The following is a 20,251-nucleotide window of genomic DNA, read 5'->3' as shown; positions in this document are numbered from 1 at the left end:
TCCAAACTGAACTGTTTTTTTTTTTTTTTTGTACTTTTGTTTTATTATTATTATTAGCTTGGATTAATTTGGTGGACAGTAGCCTATGCAGTTTGCAGTATTAGTCCTCAAGCTTTTGAGTTTAACAAAAAGTCACTTAAAATCTAAAAGGACAAAATTGTTATTAAAATACTTTAACTTTTTTTATTTTATAAAAAAATAATGGATGCAGCATGACTTAGACTTCGTTGGCGATTCGTTTTAATAACCCTATACCTCAGCAAACCTTACCTCTACAAAAAAGCAAGAACTAAGTGAAATTCTCCTAATAGATTAATTTACTTTAGGCCTATTATTTCTGTATCTAGGAATAAAGTTGAAGTTCGGTGCTTTTGCGATGATAGAAGTGGAAAGAAGTAACAGGTGAGTTGATCACGTTGATTCCCAAAGAAGATTGTACATTTTCTGTAATGCTTAATAAAGATGCAACTGTATCAGCGTTTTGATAATTTTATTAATGTGTATTAATGATGCACTAATAAATAATCTTATTTCTATTATCTTGCTAGTTTAAAATGTTTAATCCGCCGGTGTCAACATCTCCCGCTGTTTACTATAAATTCATGTGCTGCTTTCTATAACAAAAAAAAAAAAAAAAAAAAAAAAAGTTTTTGGGTTTTGTATAGTAAGTATGCTAGAAAACCTCATTGTAACGTAAAATATCATAATGTAAAATTTATATATATATATATATATATATATATATATATATATATATATATATATATATATATATATATATATATATATATATATATATGTATAATTGTTATATAGGCTATACAGTATTAATTTCGAGTAGTATTAATGGGAGTAAATATCAATAGTAGCCAAAGCATCTTTTTCCGGTCTGAAATTCTACATAATATCTAAATCAGCGGCAGTCTATTTTTACTGTTGTTTTAGGCCGTGCAATTGTTTCACAAGGTTGTTTCATTCTGTAAATCCAATCACAATGATTTCTTCTAACCTCGTTCATGTCTCGATAATAAAATACGATGCTTCTTCAACGCAGATTAGGCCTAATTTCTGAATTATAGGCCTATTTTGTCCATAGCCTGTAGCTAATATGGCATTTCAGCAGCTTATATGATTTGTGTGGTCATAGATCCGTAAATGAAAATATCCTAATTTTGTCATTGATCCTTTATGTAGATCGGATAAATCATAATCACATTTATTCAGGGCATTTTATAGCCAGTTGGGTTGATCTCTGGTGGGATTGAGCTCTGACAGCGACCGGCAGCGTCACGCGTAAAATGTTCCTTGATCAAAACCCATCAATTGAGGCTACTTGGGTGATTTAATGTTATTTTATTGTGACTGACTCGATTTAATCACATTGCCCTATCTCTCATAACAATTTTGTTTTATTAAGAGAACATTTTAAGAGGTAGTAAATGGTTAAATGACAGGAGCCGCACGTGATTGATTTCTGGGCGTATTGAATCAGACCGTCGTCTCACTCTTTCCCTCCCAGTTCACGGGTCTTTGTTTCTGATCCTCTAAATCCCACCCACTTGAAATGGAGAGGTGGAAAAAAATCCCCATCTCGCTCGCTCATACACTAGCTTGTCCCCTGTTAATAGCATCCTAGTCCATTATTTGCGCTCTTGTGCTCGGGACGAGGTGATGGAGACTGAGAGTTGTTTGTCTTTCTCCTCGCCTCCAAACAGGATCACGCCGGAGAATTCACCGGGTTTGGAGCATAATTCCGGCTCTTTCTTTCCGTGTGACGACCTTCAAAAGTCTCCGCATCTTCCTTTAGCGCATCGACATGAGTTTTTTATGGGACGCTACGCTGACGGCGGCTCCGCGGACTTTACGCACGGCGTCAGCACAACAAATCCCCGCGCCTCGCCTGGAAAGCATACCAAGTATTTGGAGAATATGAATCAGGATCAAAAACCTTCTTCGATCAATGAGAAGAACTCTTCATTTTATGAAACTAAATCCGATGGTAAGTGATTGTAGTTTTGATTTGCACAATTGTCAGCAGGAAAAACCCCTCCAAACGTTATAATAATAATAACGGTCAATTCAAGTTTAGAAAACTTTTCAAAAACTCCATCTCAAAACGACAATGTGACAAACCATTAGCCTAATGTTTTCTTTAATTGACACATACTTTTCTTAAACGTTTATGGCAATTGGAAATGTAAATAAACTATAACATTCCCTTAAAATGATATCAGATCAATTAAGATGGTTTTTGTCTGTGATTAGAGATAGATTAGGCATATTTTAATAATTAATTTCATTATTCTTTTCGGTCGGTCTGTAGGCCTATTTCGTTCGATCTGGAATCCAACTTGTTAAGCATTTTGGAAATGGTCGGCTAAATGTCATTATTAATGTCATTATTATTAGCTATTAGTTCTAAATATACAATAATCTAACTTTTCTAATAAAAATATAGGCTACAGATCTCAATAACAGAACAGTAAATACGTAACATTAATTAAGGTATTAAGAAAAATACCAACATCTTAAAAATAAGCATATATAGGACACTACACTTTAATAAAAATAGCATTTCTTCAACACTTTAGGTTCAACAAAGAAGCACTAAAAACCCTTTTGGCCGTATGAAAAAAAGTTGATGTTCGTTGATGGTTCATATATGGTTTTCTAAATAACAAACAAGGTATACATTTATATTTTATTCAGGCTGTACTTTTGCTACTTAAAAAAGTTCTGTTAGGCTTTAAAAATATTTTAACTACCTTCATTTTCAGGTTGTAGAGATGATCGCAAATTGCCGAACCGAGCTACTCGACTATATTTAATATTTTTATATTTTGATCTTGAAGAAAAAAAAAGATTGACCCTAAATAAGATTTTGTTCTTGTTGTTTTTAGCGATGTATTTTACAATTTTTTTTTTATTTCAGGCCTTCTCATAGCGCGTTTCGTCCTCAGAGTTTTCCATATTAGGCCTATGATAAAAATCAAGCAATTATATAGTTCTAGGATCATTGATAATTATTTAAACAGGAGGTTGAATAACCTTCGAAGCGATATAACATTTTCTTCCCTTATACCGGACTGGAACGATTTATTTCAACCGCAAGTCCCAATTTTAGCAGACCTAAAATATTGCGATGTGAAGGCCTAATGCTCAGAAACAATATTTCTTCAGATTACAGCATTCAAAACACAATTTGCTTTTAAATGCTTTACTTTTGTCACATATTCAACATTAATTTTCCTTTATGGAATAGCAGAACTGCTTGAGGATTCTAAATTCGTTTCATTTATAAACGATATTGTTGATTTTTACCATTTTACGTCAACAAGCAAGTTTCTATTTCTGAAATAACTTATTTGATTTAAGATCACAAGACTTGTTCAGCCAGTATATGGTCTTTTTTTAGCCTTTTAATTGGAAACCTTATACCTTATGGGGGTGTGTCTAACAAATATAGCCTGGATTTGATTGGTCAGAAGGGAACACTGTTATAATGAGAGGTCAATACAACATTTCAAAGACAGACTCTCCTTACTGTTGGCTTACAGTATAAGGAACAGAAAAAATGCAGGGCTGTTTCTGCCATATGGCCGGGGTTTTGGGTCTATTTTGATGCACTATTGCACTTTTGTAAATAATTCATTTATGGATAAAAAAGTTCTAAATTCTTTCTCTACATGACACTAAGATAAATCTCAGTAGTATATAACTGTTCTTAAAACTGAGTTTCCCGCCCTGAACTATTTCAAGAGATCAAATATAATGCTCTTTAAATTTATGCAGCTCTATAAATGGCTTCTTCTGTTTTGGTGAAAATTAAATTAGGAAGAACCATAATTCATTTCTGCTACTTGTAATCATTGAGCAAAGAGACACATTGAGCTGTAAAACAAACTGCCTGAGGACATTTTATGACCCAAGCAGATGTTTTTAATATCTAGAGAAACATCTATTTGATAATTTCACTCTAATTTAGATGGAAACCAAACAGCATCAATTCATTGATCATTATCAAACAATAGGCTATTATGAGATTAGCTATATGAATGTCCATTAAATGCTTTTAATATAATAATTATTTTTATTATGCCTCACAAACAAGATTTTTACTCCTGTATGTATTTTATTCATTAACCTACATTTCTAAGAGACATAAGTTTGTCGTTTAATTGACCTATGATCACGCTTTAAACATTACCTCTCCATTCTATGCCTTTGTTCAGGCAACTTTGAGAAACTACACAAAGATATCTGAAAACATGAATCCAGCTACAAATACAAAATGGCATTCAATGAAAATGAGGAATACAAATATTGCATTACAATTTTTCTCTATATTTTGAATAGAAGTAGTCATGAAGGAAAACAGCCTCCTTAAGCTAAAGCTCTATGGTTTATTCCTTTTAAACAGCACTTCCCATCCTTAATATTCTCTTGAGAAAAGCAAACACATCCTGTTTGAATGATATTTATTATTTTAGTGATTTTAACGGATCTTTTTTGTTGTTGTTGTCAAAATTCTTCGACTTCTTACAACCTTTTAACCTGTCGCATCATATTAGCTATGGATTTAGTAATGACATGCTTTTTTATTGTGTTATTCAAGCAAACTTCTAAGCTAGCAAACATTGCAACATTCATTCTAAACTCAAACCATTCAATATCAAGTTTCAAGCTTAATCAAAACAGTAAGCTCTGACAGTGTGTTTTATTATCCTTTTTAAAGTATGTGGAATACTCAAAAACAGACAGAATATTTGAAGGAGACAATGTTTCTCTATACAAGGTTGGTTTAATGATGTACTATTTAAAATAAGAAGCAGATATATTTTTGATTTTATGTGCCTGTTGCACACCATTATTTCAATCCAGTCAGGAAGTACATTGCATAAGCACTGTTGATGTACAGCAGTTTACAGTAATATATACAGTGATTGCTATTAATTTATCACATATCAACATGTGTATGTGTTTTAGCTAAATTTATATAGGGAATATAATCATATGAAAACCTAATTTGGATTTTTTTTAAAGATAAATACTGCATTATAAATCTGTTTGCTGTTTAATTAAAACCCACATATTTGACATGCTTTTTTGGTTAATTTTCTAGCTCACATGAGGAAATATTCAGGCTCTACATAAAAAAATATAAAATAAATAGTCATTAACAGCAGCTGAGTTGACAGGAAAAGCACTGTACGTACTCAGAAAATGTTTAATTAGCCAACGCACAGTATTTACATTATTTATTAGAGACTAAATGGTCACTGATCTAGCAAAATCTCAGTGGTTCTTTCTTGGTCTTCAGGAGAGAAGACCCTACCCAAACCCCTTGGCTATCCTACACTAAACTCAGAGTGCTGTGGAAAACTCAAAGAGCCGTCCAATGAGCTGGCTGGAGACTCCATTGCTGACTCCATCGATCTTTCTGGCAAGAACAAGAAGCGGCGAAACCGGACAACTTTCAGCACCTTTCAACTGGAGGAGCTGGAGAAGGTCTTTCAGAAGACACATTACCCAGATGTGTATGCAAGGGAACAGCTGGCACTGAGGACGGAGCTCACAGAGGCAAGAGTGCAGGTGTGTTCGACTCCACCTCCTGCGACACTATCTGTTGGTCAAAAATTTGGGGTCTGAGATTTTTTTTAACGTGTTTGCTCACCAAGGCTATTATAAACAGTAATGCTTTCACAGATTATTACAATTTAAAACAACAATCAATATAATATAACATTTTATTTTATTCGTGTGGTGTCAAAGCAGAATTTTCAGTCACATGATCCTTCAGAAGTCATTCTCATATGCTGATTTGGTGCTTAAAAAGCATTTCTTCTTATTCTTATTATTAACACTGAAAACAGTTGTTTGTTGAACAGTTATTTGATGAAAAGAAAGTTCGAAAGAACAGCATTTATTTGAATTTTTGTAACATTGTACTGTCACGTTTGATTAATGTAGCCTTGCTGAACCAAAAGTATTAATTTCTTAAGTAAGCTTTTGAACTGTATAATTGATCATATGATTTAATAAAATAATCTGTTGAAAAAGAATTGATGATTTAAGAAAAGATTGATACATTTTACTTGAGACAGAGGTGTTTAATTCTGATAGGGCCTATATTTATATCAATCAATACTTCAACTTATTAAATGTGTTCTTTCCGCAGGTGTGGTTCCAAAACAGACGGGCCAAATGGAGAAAAAGAGAGCGCTACGGGAAGATGCAAGAGGTGCGAAACCACTTTGCTGCTACATACGATATCTCCCTTCTCCCTCGCTCCGACACATACCAGGTACACACACGAATATGCAAACACAGAAGACACAGAAAGCGTAAGACAAGAATACATTTTTTTTTCTAGTATTTCGACACACACTGGGGAGTTGCTTTGCATGGTTTGGCTGGGGATAGAGAACATTGTAACGAATTACATTTGTTGTCAAACACACAGGGATTGAATTTAGTTTTAGGGGCCATTTACACGACACCATTTCCAACTAAAAAATCTAAGAAAACTTTTAAGGCCTTTTTAGCCATTCATTTACATGACAGTGGCTTTTGGGGGCCTGAAAACGCGAACTTTTTTTCAAAATGATACAATTATTGTCTCCGTGTAAACTACAAAAATGTTGTAATTAATTTTTGAAAACGCGATGTCGTATTTTCGTATTCAGTCTAAAGGTACAGAGTGTTTCTTTATAAAGTGACATTGCTAACTACTGGCCTGGCATGCATAATACAAATATATATATATATATATATATATATATATATATATATATATATATATATATAAAAATTGTTTTCGTGGATCAGAGTGAACGGGGATTGTTTTGACAATGTTGTCGTCTGTACACACATATTATCTGATTATATTATCTGATGCAATGACATCAATCTGGTCACATGGTATATAGCATATATAGCATATAGCAACATGAATTATATATCAGTTACTGTAATGCAAAAATAATGTAAAAGGAAAAAAGATTCTCAAATACTTTATTTATGCATTTTTATTCTTTAATTTTTTCAGACAATATTCTATAATTATCTTTAATTCTAAGACATATTAGAATAATTCACTAATTTCTTTTTTGTGTTTTTATTTTAATGTCTACTATCTACATAGATGCAAAATAACCTATGGCCAAGCAGTGCGGGAACGGGAGGCGCGGGCGGAGCGGCCAGTGGTTGTGTTCTGGGCACGGAAAACATGGCGTCATCCTGTATGACCCCTTATCCCCATCCTCACAGCAACCTACCGGGGCTTATGGGTATGTCTGCATCTGCAGGCCATCCTCATCATCATCATCATCACCACCCAACCCACCACCCTAGCATCAACGGGATATACTCACTCCATGGCTTCCCAGGAAGCCTGGGGGCCCATTCCTTTGAGCCCGGACCAGAGTCCGAATACAAGCCCTCAGGCCTGGTGGCCCTGCGCATGAAAACCAAAGACCCCGGGAGCCTGTTATCCTGGCCGACATGACCGTGCAGCTGCAATTGCGATTGCAATGACATCACTGAGCCAACAAACATTTAGCATGCCTGCACATACCGGCATGTTGGTGTTACTCAGAAACACACAACTGAAAGACACTATTTTTAAACGCTCAATGTACACATTTCTTTTTTGCAGGCTTCCAGGTGTTTTCACTGCAAAGAACCGGACACTTTGTATCGATCTCTTTCGCTATGGAAGCATCTCATTTGTTTGTGTGATTTTTTTGAAACCTAATGAGCCATAATGGGCTTTGCACACAACTGCCTTAATATAAAATTCTTTCTGGGATACTAAAAAAAAAAATTGTAAAAATGCTGTAATGTTAATTACCAAAGAGGATGTGCAACATGTTTATTTAAGTATGTTAATGTTAATCTCGTAGTTTCAGTGTATGCAGTGTTTTAGCCCCATTAGCCCCAGTGAATAAATGATTTTACATTTCCCAACTTTGTGCATTCAAATATGTCACCACTAAAAACACCAAAAAATATGTGCTTCTTTTCAAACCATGGCAGGAATTAAGCATCTCTGCATATAGGTTGCATTCTGTGTTGCTGATTGCTTATTCTAATTAGGGATGTGTGATATGTATCATATTGGTTATCGATGATATTAGAGATTTTATTTTTAATTTTGGTCTATATTTAATATCTTGCTTGCTCATTTCTCCAATTTTTACATTTAGATTACCTTAGCCATCATCTAACGCTCACTTAATCTTTAAAAACACTCCATAATTTGTTATCAAACATCAGAATTTCATATTGAGCATTAAAGAGTTACCCAAATTCATTAAAAATTATTTGTATAGTGTTATTTTTATCTACAGAATTTTGGTATCTACCCAAATTGTAATATTCATGCATCCTTAATTCTAATCCTAAAATATATCTGGAACACTCTACCTTTTACAAAAGTGAAAAGGTATCTTTGTACCTTACTTACCCCCCCTAAATGGTACATATCAGTACCTTAAAGGTACACATTAGTACTTTAAAAGTGCATATTAGTGCATTAAAGATACATATTAGTACTTTAAAAGTATATTAGTACCTTTTCACTTTTGTACCTTATGGGTACTGCTCCAGTGACAAGCACCGTACCTTTTTCTGACAGTGATTGTGCGGTTTTAGTAACATAGCAGATTGAACAGGCCCGATCTCATAAAATTCTAATGCAAGTTTGTGTGCCAATTCCTTAAGGCTAGAAAACCACTTTCATGTAAGGTGAAACGTTTTGTATTTGAGAGAAGACATGGCCATCTAATGTGAAATTTTAAATGTGTGTTTTGCTGGCTGGCTGTAAAGGCTGTCAAATGTCACTCGATACATCAGCAGCATGTGACAGCCCTGCTAATACAAAACCAACTAAGTAACCATAAGCCCTTCACTCCTGAACTGATGATGGATTCCAAGGTTTTTCTCTGTCATACCCATCAATAGTTGGTCTGGGGTCTGACAGCAGAGCACAACCACAAAGCCTAATGAATTATGAGTCAACTTACATGTTATGCTACTGTTTAATTCAAAGGTTTTGGACAACAATCAGAATATAACTTTGCAGTGCAGACTCCAAGTTCCTGAAGCTGGATCTGTGGTGGATGTATTGGATAAAAAATATATATATATATATTTGAACATGAAATAAAATGCACATGGGCCTCAGTATATAATCAAACTAGCCAAATTCAAATTCTGCCTGTTTTTTTTTTTATTTTTGCACATTAAATTTCTCTGACATTGACTTTTAACTAAAACTATGTCCCTCATAGAGTATACAGTTGATCATGTTTGATGTGTTTTTGTAATCCTGATCCAGTGAGAAATAGCTGAAGTTAAAGTGTTCTGTTGATACAAGTGCCAAACAGCCTTGAGGAGGGCAGTTCTGTGACCAAGCAATGGGACTGGTGTGGGTTATTCAGCTCCATCTGGGTTTAATGACTGCACGCCAATCCTGCCAGCCACTCTTTCAGGGTGATTCACTTAATTTAGATGGCACATAAGAAGAAATTGTTCGAGATGAAAAAAGCTGCAGTGACAGGATTTTCAAAGCTTCTCTCATTTTCCTAATTCTCAAAATGGGAACAGATCAACAGTCGCTTTGGGGCAAGCATTTCCTGCTGCTTCTTGCTTTGTGCATTGAGGATGACAGAAACGCTGGATCACATTAAGTGCCAGTTTAGCGGACCGTGCCGTGTTTTGGAGAGAGCTGACATGTGGTTCCAATAGAGGATAGAAAGGGAGGCTGACAGAAACTCTCTCCACACCCACAGCTTCGAATTCCAGCCTGATCTTTCAAGAAAGTGGAGACAGCTCCAGCTACACATGCAAACTGATTAAAGATTAAAGGATGTGATAAAGAAATCAGGAATACAAGAGAAGCGTTACTAAATGAACTACAATGAAACACAATGGCGGGATGAAAAAAATACACAGAGAGAGTGTAGTGAGCTAACTGTTGTAGGCTGTGACAGGACAGGCACACAAGATAAAAGTACACTTAATCTACATATTTATGATTAATATGGTAAACCATGAAATCTCCAAAACTTTTGAGAGGACCTGTTAATGACTAGGCCTGCAGCAGTTTGAATGACAGCTTGGCAGCTGACTTGCCTGCTAAATCCACTATAAAAATAATGTGTTGGCTTGTGCATTTTTGTGTATTTAATCCTGTAAATGTAATTATTCACTGTACTTAAGTATCTTTTTGGCTACTTTGCAGTTGTACTGAGCATCAAAGATATTGGCAACTTTTACTCTCTACTTGACTACATTTTTGAGCAAGTAAATGTACTTTTTACTCCACTACATTTGTGATTAATAATGCAATTACAAATTACATTTTTCATGGCAGCTAACTTTTTCTGCAGCAGTTTGATTCTGATTTAAAGAAGCGATATCGCCATCTAAGTGCATTGAAGGTACTATATCTTGTGCATTTTGCCTTTACTCCCCCAAAACTTGTCAGCAAGGCTACTTTACTTGAATGTGAGTGCATTAGCAGGTAGTTTCTGATCGCAGGTGTTTGGTTTATTAGATGAGGAAATGACTGCAGCTGGTGATGAAGCTCAAACCAGCACATACTGTAGACTTTGACTATTTAATTTTACTTAACATTATTTTATTTATCCGCTATATGACAAGACCGGTTTGATGGATATTGGTTTACTTATGGCCTTTTTGTGCACCTGGGCTTAATTGAGACTTGAGAGTTTGTAGACGTTTAAAAGGTTGTTGTGTCGACCTTGATTTATTGCAATATTGAGCTGTTCAATTTTATTTTAATTTTAGAAAATAAACTTACATTTCTCATCTTACAAATCAATTGTTTCTTTATTTTCACTGACATGTCTCTCAGGTGTTGAGGACTATGCATCTCTGAGCCTACATTCAACATGATTAAAATACTTAAGTACTGTTAAAATCAGATAGCTACTTTAAGTCATATTGGAATTGGTCCCTTTTAACTTGTAATGGAGTCATTTTCGATGTAAGGTGTCAGTACTTTTACTCAAGCATAGTTTTCACACCTCTTATTTGTAATTGACAAATTATTTGTAGCCAGAAAGCAGTTTTTTTCCTTTGGCAGATATCTTTTTGAATTGCATGCTTGTTTTTGACTGTGCCCTTTTCTATAACATTTTAAATTAGCATTCGCCTTTGGTTATTTGGGAGACAAAAATATTCCACCCCTTCTAAAATTATTTATTACTTAAATATTATTCATTTTTATAACGGCGAACCGCGCTGAGTATGCTAAATCTAATACTGAACCGACATGGTTAAAAAGCTGTTCTTCACGTTTACACTAACGTGACCCTACCGTTCACCACAGTGGAACAGGCAAACATCACCATCTGTTGGACATAAAGTGAACTACAATATTTTTTAAAGTTTTATTTATTTGACCGCTCACAATGTATAAAGGTTACATTTGTGATTCAAATGAAATGTAAAACGAAACTCCCGGTCTTTAGCATCAACTAAACGTTAAACACTTTTTTTAAATTCAAAGAATTTCATTTTTCCCCCTACCAGATTGATTGATTCATCGTGTTTATTAAAATATTATGAATTCGGTGCAATAGCAGATATACTATTTTAAGTGCATGACCTCAAGGAAGATAAGTTAAATGTAACCTCTCTTGTTTATAAAGTGGCTATGGTAAATATTTGACGTTTGAAGCTAAAATGGTGTACACCGAGACTGGGCGCTGTACGGGCGGTCTAGATTGACAGGCAAAACAACCAATGGCGTTGACGTTTCTCAGAGATTCAAACCAATCAAAGTCGGCGGGCGGGACATGCTTTAGTCTTGACAAGATGGCGTATGCGGTTGTTTTGCCGCAGGGACACTGAACAAATTATACAATTTCTCGTGTAAATTCGTCGACATAGCAGTAGCATAACTGTTAGAAAAAGTGTTTTGTTAGACGCGCAAAGCCAGTGGATATCTACCATGAAAGGGAAAGAGCGGTCGCCGGTGAAAAAGCGTTCAAGGGCCTTGGATGATATACGAGACAGGGGAGGAAGCCACCCGACCAGTAAGAAAATGGGGGTTATCTCGATTTCTGGCGGAGGGAGCAACAACGGCAATAGTTCTTCTAAAAGCGAAGGAGGTTCTGCACGACGGGGGCTGATCGGAGACAAAAGAGATGGAAGGGATTTTGACGGACATATCTCCAGTCGGACTGGAAATAACCACGGTTACACCAGCCCCGTTGCAAGCTCGAGCGGTAAAAATCATGCGTCGAGCTTGTCCTTAGAGGCGGCCGCGCGCACCAACTCGCGTGGAGAATCGCGCGCCCCACTTCCCACCAACGAAAGTGAGTACAAAACTTTGAAAATCAGCGAGCTCGGCTCCCAGCTGAGCGACGAGGAAATCGAGGACGGCCTTTTCCACGAATTCAAAAAATTTGGTGATGTGAGTGTTAAAATTAGCCGAGTCAACGACGAGAGGATTGCATTCGTCAACTTTAGGAGACCGGATGATGCCAGGGCGGCAAAGCACGCGCGAGGCCGGCTAGTGCTGTATGACCGTCCTTTGAAAATTGAGGCTGTCTACTTGAATAGGCGGAGAAGCCGGTCTCCGGTAGATAAGGACCATTTCTCTGTCGTAGCAGGCCATAGACATTTGCATACCCAGAGGCCGCTCTCTCCAACCGGTCTGGGTTACAGAGACTACCGGTTACAGCAGCTAGCGCTGGGTCGGCTTCCTCCTCCCCCACCCCCTCCCTTACCCAGAGAGCTTGAAAGAGAAAGAGAATTTGCCTTTTATGAAGCGAGGGCGCGGCCCGCGTACATCGCAGAGCGAGCCGCTCCTTTCCGCGAGGAGGACTTTATCTCTCCAGAGGACGACCAGAGAGCCAACCGCACACTATTTCTGGGTAATTTGGATATTACTGTGACTGAAAATGATTTGAGGAGGGCTTTTGAACGATTTGGGACCATCACTGAGGTGGACATAAAAAGACCCTCTCGGGGCCAGAGCAGCACCTATGGCTTTCTTAAATTTGAGAACTTGGACATGGCCCATAGAGCAAAAATTAGCATGTCTGGGAAAGTAGTGGGCCGAAACCCCATAAAAATTGGCTATGGCAAAGCCACCCCCACCACACGCCTCTGGGTGGGCGGTCTTGGACCTTGGGTGCCTCTGACTGCTTTAGCCAGGGAATTTGACCGCTTTGGCACTATTAGGACTATAGACTACAGAAAAGGGGACACCTGGGCTTATATTCAGTATGAAAGCCTGGATGCCGCTCAGGCAGCCTGCACACACATGCGTGGATTTCCTCTCGGCGGTCCCGACAGGAGGCTCAGGGTGGACTTCGCTGACACAGAGCACCGCTACCAGCAGCAGTTCTTGCAGCCCCTCCCTTTGCAACACTATGAAATTGTGGCTGAGTCTTTTGTCCATCGTGCCACCCCCGAGGCCATCAGGGTCAGAGAACGGACTCCCCCACCACTGCACTTCAGAGAACGAGAACTGTATGCCGGGGCTGAATGGCCTGCCCCTGCTATTCGCGAACGTGTACGAACTCCTGCATTTGAGCCCCTTGAACATTTGGAGCGTGAACGACGGCGAGAGGCGTGGTCGTTGGAGCGGGAGCTACCGGGCAGGGACGCTGCACGCAAACGACGGCTCATGGAGGATGGGAGACATCTGGAGTGTTCGCCTGACAGCAGCAGCGAGTGGGCGGCCCGACGTCGCAGACCGCCGTCCCTTGAAGGCAGCCCGGGTGGGAGCAGCCGAGACGGGCGATTCAGCGACTCAGAGCGGCCAGCGAGAGCGGACCGGGTGTCCCCTGCACGAGAGAGCCGCAGCAGCCTGGACCGAGCCCCTGGTGAGAAGCGCATGAAAGGCAGCAGCCTATCAGAATCCGGTGTCGGCGCAAGTCCAGCGGAAAGAAAGCGCAAAGCAGGTGATTCAGCCAAAGGCGCCTCCAAGAGGGACAGATCCGAGAACAGCTCCAAAAGCAGCCAGGCTTCAAAGCAGGATGCAGGGGGCAAGCTTAGCATGGCCTGGAATGGCATGCTGCTCCTTAAGAACAGTAACTTCCCAGCCAGCATGCATCTCCTGGAGGGGGACCTGAACGTCGCCACCAGTCTCCTTATCGACGGCAGCGCGGGCGGCAAAGTCACTCAGCTGCGCATCACGCAACGCCTTCGCCTCGACCAGCCCAAGATCGACGAAGTGTCTCGCCGCATCAAAGTCGCAGGCCCGGGTGGGTATGCGGTTCTACTGGCAGTTCCAGGCAGCACAGAGGAGACTTCGTCTTCGGACCCAGCAGCATCGACGCAGAGGCCCCTGCGCAACTTGGTTTCGTACCTGAAGCAAAAGCAGGCCGCCGGGGTCATCAGTTTACCCGTCGGGGGCAGTAGAGATAAGGACAACACGGGGGTCCTGCACGCATTTCCACCTTGTGATTTCTCTCAGCAGTTCTTAGATTCTTCTGCGAAAGCTCTTGCCAAAACGGAAGAGGACTTCCTGGTCATGATCATTGTGCGAGGAGCATCCTAACAATCATATTACACACTAAAGTATTGTTAAATGCAAGCTTCTTTAAATGTCTCTTAATTGCATGCTCTCTAAAGCAGAAGTGGTACTAGAGTAAAGGGCAAAAGTTATTACCTGCTCTGCCAAACATGTACAAAAGAAAAAAAAAAAAAAAAGAGAGAGAAAAAGGCCCATTCGTATAGCAAAGTTTAGCTCTATAGCAATATATTTGTTTTCCATTGCAATTTATTCAGATGTCTAGTTTGTGATAAGTTGTACCCTGCGTAAAAGAATGAATGATATTGGGCATATTAGAATAGAAATTTAATTTGCTATTGGTCATTAAACACTGTCTAGTTACAATACTTCCCATCAACATGTATTTCAGTCAGATTCCAGACAGTTATCCCTGTACAAAACCATTTCTGTGTTCGTTCATGTTCATGGTTATCAATTGATCTGATTTAATGGGAACCTGGTTTGTGTGTCTTGATGCTTTGAACAATCATTCAGTAAAGGGGAGTGTAAAATAGGTATATAGTGTTGTAGGCAACTAAAACCGGCAGAATATTTTGCTCAGTGAACTGCATGTTAATGCAAGTGTTCTACTGTAAGCTGTTGCAGAGGTTTAATATACAAAGATGTAGCCAAAAATGTCATCAGTGTTATATTGATTGAAACAGCCTTGCGTTTTAACACCCCTTATCACATTAAAAATAATTTGTGAACATATTTTGATTATAAAAGTAGGTAATTCTAAGCCCTCCTTAGACCAAAGCATAATGTCAAGCATCAAATTTTGTGTTTAAAGAAGAAAAAGGTATTTCACACATACTGTTTTTTTATGTTTTTGGCTTACATTTGAAAGGTTTTGAATGAAGTTTGATTCCGGTTTCAAAGTGAGATTGTGTTAAATTATGATGGGTGTCCGATAATTAATTTGATTGCATAATGTGATTTTAATTTTATTTTCCCCATAGGACTGTCATAATTTTCCAGTTATATCCTCTTTAAAGTGAAATTGTTAATACTGGTATTCTTATAAAGGTCTCTTTATAAAGATGAAGACAAAAAGATACAAAAGCAGACATTTCAAATCATCAATGTTATAAGTGCATGTGGCCTATAATGTAAAAGTTTGTCATTGTCACCTATAATTTGCTAAATATGCCATGTGGATAGCACTGAGAATTTAAAGAAATCAAGCCCACATATTTGTACAAAAACAAGAGACTTGATGCCCTAATAATTTGGTCCTATGTTTTATTTCATTGACATACCTTTAGTTGACAATATAGACGTACATTTAAGTATGTTTATTGTTTAACAGCCATTTATGTTTGAAATATTACACACTTGTGGTTCTTAGGTGTTTGCATTGTTCAAATGGTTTTAAAATGACAGTCTATACTTTTCTCTGAAATCCTGAAGAAGTAGAAATTTGTGTTCTTAGTCTGTTTAGCTAATTGCAGTGTACTGATCTGATGCATAACTAACATCTTTTCATGTATGACTTTTCTATTCTTCACACTAAATTGTGTTTTAAAAGTTGATCGATTGGTGATTTCATGATATAACAGCTCTTTGTGTACACGATTAAATGGACATACTTGTACGTTCAGTCCCGGCCACACAGGACAGGACAGCAAATGGACCATTCCACAAGTGGACTTCACATGGCTGGAAGCAGAAATAATTGTTTGAAATGATTCAGGAGCCCTTTGGATGCACAGGGGCAAGAGCTTTCCATTTAGTGTTAGTGTACTCTCACTGAGAGCATCTACCTGCTTGTGTAATTGTTTTTTTTTTTTTGTTTTTTTTTTGTGCTTACAGTTCCCATATTTAAACGGAAATAATGACACTCTTGATTTGTGCTGTGTTTACCTAATTTCTTGATTGGGGAGAAAGAGGAAGCGTCACTCACTCCTTGCACAGCTCTTGACGTGGCTGTTTGTACACACACAAAAAGTGCACTGGCCCCTCATTTGATTATAACACGCTATCAATAAATTGTTTCATTTGAGGGAGAAATGTTTATTCCTTGGAAGTCAATTGAAGAACGCCTGCGCTGCTTTTTTCGGTTGTGTTTCGGGAGGAATTGTTGCTCAAATGCTTGTTTCTGCTCAGGAAAGAGAAATTCTCCTCCTTTGTGTTCGGCCCGGGATCAGTCATGGCAGTGAGAGCGAAGGGCGAGAGAGCTCTTTTGAGGCTCGATGTTGTTGTTGATCTGTGTTTTCCACCCTTGTGTCCATGGAGTTGCCCCACATGCTAAGTAACCTGAGGGTGCTGCTGCCCCACAACCCTCAAACAGATCAGGGAGAAAGGGGCCGTTCTGCTGAGCGTTGAGAATGAGTGGAGAGATGATGTTTGCGCAGACCTTCATCTAAACTGAAATATCTGTTTCAGCACCTTTCGATTCTCACGGGCGTGGCGGCTGCTCCCCGTATGTGGCCCTCAGCTGGAAGTATCCAGGCTTGCTGTAACCTGGCCGGCCTCACTATGTTTTGCCAGCACGACTTCCTGCACGATAGAGGCCCCCCGAATGAACCTCATATCAGTGATTTCCAATTCAGAGGAGCAGGCATTTGTTTATCCCATCCTTTGATTTCGCCTGATATGATTTTGTGAAAATCAGTGAAGGAAGAGGATTTAGAAAAGCCAAAAGCGATTTTAGCCTTCGAAATTGTGTGCGACTCGAATCGAGTTTCGATAGCTTTGTTTCCTTAAACGTTTATTTTCCGAAAGAGATTTTAAAATGCATCCAGATGATCGGTACGTGGTTAATTGACCCTCCGTTGTGAAGAACCCCTGAAAGAAAACAAGCTGCCCTTGTGAACTCCACCCAAAGTTAACATGGAGTTTGCTTGCGAGGAGCTTCATCAGGAGGAAGAGAATGAACGGCACCTCCTTCCCTTTTCTTAGTAAGACATCTGTTCAGCTGCATCACTTCACCAGCAGCTCATTCGGGCCTCTGAAGCGAGGATCCAGTCCTCTGGTGTGGGTGGTGAGTAGGGGGCATTTGCTTCATACCAGGTCTTTAGACTCAGAGTCTACCTGGTACAGGTAAGTGTCAGTTAAAAAATAAATTAGAACGTTACAATTGACTGTAACTGACATCTTTGTATTATCCAAAACCTTAATTTATTTCTTCTCAAAAAACCAAAGAAAAATATAGAAATATATATGTTATGTTTTTGCTAGGAGGTCAAAGGCTTGTGAACGTACACAAATAAACTGGCAATAAGGATGTTCGTGTTAAAGCACTAGTTCACCTGAAAATGTACTCACTTTCATGTACTTCCAAACCTGAATGACTTTCTTTCTTTGTAACAAACTGTTGTTTTGGACCCTATTGACTTTAACTGTATGGGCAAAAATGGTTAAAATATTCTTCAAAATATCTTTTGTGTTCCACAGAAGAAAGTCAGTCATGCAGGTTTGGAATAATGTGAGGGTGAGTAAATGATAGAATTTTCATTTTTTTTGGGTGAACTATTGCTTTAAAGTGATAGTTCACCCAAAATTGACTCATCCTCAAGTTGTTCCAAACCTGTATGACTTACTTTCTTCTGTTGAACATAAAAAGATATTTTGAACAATGTTGGTATCTAGACAGTTGACGGCACCCATTGATTTCCATAGTAGGGAAAAAAATACTATAGACCGACATTGTTCAGAATATCTTATTTTGTGTTCAACAGAAGAAACAAACTCATACAGGTTTGAAACTACATGATGGTGAGTAAATGATGACAATTTTTTCATTTCTGGGTGAACTATCACTTTAATTTGTGAATAATAAATGAGTTGTATTTTTAAAATGTAGATAAATAACCTACTTATTATTCACACATGCAAAAATAGTTGTTGGTGGTATTCCTAGAATGACCATAACCCAAATTATTTAACACTAATAATTTTAAATCAATTTAGAAAATAAAAAAATAAACAAACAAACCTTTAAAATAAGTTCATCGGTGCTCTTTCAATTTCATTTGGATTATGAAAAATTGAAGACAGCTTTTATTAGATCTAAAACAACCACATTACAATTTAAATATAAAAATGAACATAATGCCACATTTTGTTCTAACCTTTTATAGAGCTTTTCATTCCAGTTAAAGCTTCAATACATTTACTATTAGCCTGTTGAGCCATTTAATTTGCCTTATAATTCTAACAATTAATTACCTTGTAAGTTCTAATGTTAATTTCCATTGTAACATAACATGGTGTGTTGAAAGTAGTGTAATTGATGCATTCTTAGAGCTCTAGGTAAATAATTTAGCTTCAATGATGTCAATATTTGGCTCTCATGGTTTCCTCCTGATTGTAACACTTTGTCTTAAAGATAGAAAGAAATGTAGAAGATAGTGATTACATTAGTTATGCAGTAAACCTAACTGACTTGAAAATAACCAGGGGCTTATTGTGGAAGATTAAGTTAAATATCTTTAAATATATCTTTAAATTATGATGGGTATCGGAAAAATGATTTGATTGCATACGGTTTTACATATTTTTTCCCCCATAGGCCTGTCATAATTTTACCCTTTACAGTGACATTAATACTGGTATTCATATGAAGGTCACTTTATAAACATAAAGACAAACAGGAATTTTCTGTATAAACATATTTCTGCCTATGATTAATTACCCTATAAGTTAATTTCCATTGTAACATAGCATATATTTTTGGAATTTACAAGCTGAAATATTACATTATATATATATATATATATATATATATATATATATATATATATATATATATATATATATATATATATATATATATATATATATAATTACTCGGTTATTAAAATTGTCAATCTTTAAATTTTACTGTACTTTTAAAGAAATACTGGTGTTTTATTTCAAATTTCACCTCTATTGCTGTCTCATTTTGAAGGCTGTGCCCTCCAGAGGTCACATTTGTTGGCTGCATAGGTCATTGAGGCTGCCTCATTTCAGAAAAGTAACTATTAGAGTACAAAGAAAAAAAGAAATGACAATAATGTACACCTCACAAGGAATAAACTTCAATTTTATGATTACTTTTCTGAAATGAAACTTCCCTCAATTACATATGTGACCCACAAAGGTGACCTCCGGAGGGCGCAGCCTTTGAAATGAGACACAGCTTTTATTATGAGTCCAGATCTGTGCAGAACACATCTGTTGACCAAAATCTGCTCTTTGCAAAAAGATTTGGGCACTGGCTAACATTAAATCCACTTGCATTAACAAATACACCTAAATGTATTCATATAATTCATCTCTATAACATTTTTACTAGTCCAGTTTTTAGTTACACATTGAGCGAATACCATGGCAGTGATGAAATGATGAGTTCTCTCAGTCCATGGCGCTCAACTGTGGTCTCTTACGTTTTCTCTTGTGTCTTCACCACAGTTCTGACTGACTTGCCTGTCTTCTGATGCTATGGAATGGGCCTGGTAACTTGGTAACTGTAGGTCTCCATGGTAACACTCAAGACCCTCCTCTGGCCTCATTTGCATAATCTCTTTGTGTAGTCCAGGCACTGTTCACTTCCCACTTTCCCAAGTAATGAAAAGACCATATTAAGTCTGACAGTCCAAAACATTAGCTCATTGTTCTTGGTTGTAGCTTAGTTCTCTGCTTAAGCCACCACATGATGACTATAAGCTATTTCAGTCCTCACAAGAGGCTTTCTACCCTCTGAGCTTACTAAGAATGATTTTACTA

The 20,251-nt window shown here is 37.7% G+C and overlaps 2 protein-coding genes across 2 annotated transcripts; both read left to right on the top strand.

Moving 5' to 3' along the window:
* Positions 1-1,671: 1,671 nt before the first annotated feature.
* Positions 1,672-7,802, top strand: alx3 (ALX homeobox 3). The gene is made up of 4 exons (XM_067393790.1): positions 1,672-1,999; positions 5,321-5,592; positions 6,179-6,304; positions 7,145-7,802. Exons 1-4 carry the CDS (start codon positions 1,672-1,674, stop codon positions 7,505-7,507), a joined length of 1,089 nt encoding a protein of 362 aa, XP_067249891.1. The 3' UTR covers positions 7,508-7,802.
* A 3,899-nt stretch (positions 7,803-11,701) lies between these two features.
* Positions 11,702-19,201, top strand: rbm15 (RNA binding motif protein 15). The gene has a single exon (XM_067394976.1). It carries the CDS (start codon positions 11,984-11,986, stop codon positions 14,543-14,545), a length of 2,562 nt encoding a protein of 853 aa, XP_067251077.1. The 5' UTR covers positions 11,702-11,983; the 3' UTR covers positions 14,546-19,201.
* Positions 19,202-20,251: the final 1,050 nt, after the last annotated feature.

Source organism: Chanodichthys erythropterus, chromosome 9, assembly GCF_024489055.1.
Source record: "Chanodichthys erythropterus isolate Z2021 chromosome 9, ASM2448905v1, whole genome shotgun sequence".
NCBI classification, from domain to species: domain Eukaryota; kingdom Metazoa; phylum Chordata; class Actinopteri; order Cypriniformes; family Xenocyprididae; genus Chanodichthys; species Chanodichthys erythropterus.
Note: the sequence above shows the minus strand (reverse complement) of the source record. Positions and strands in the feature narration are given on the sequence as shown.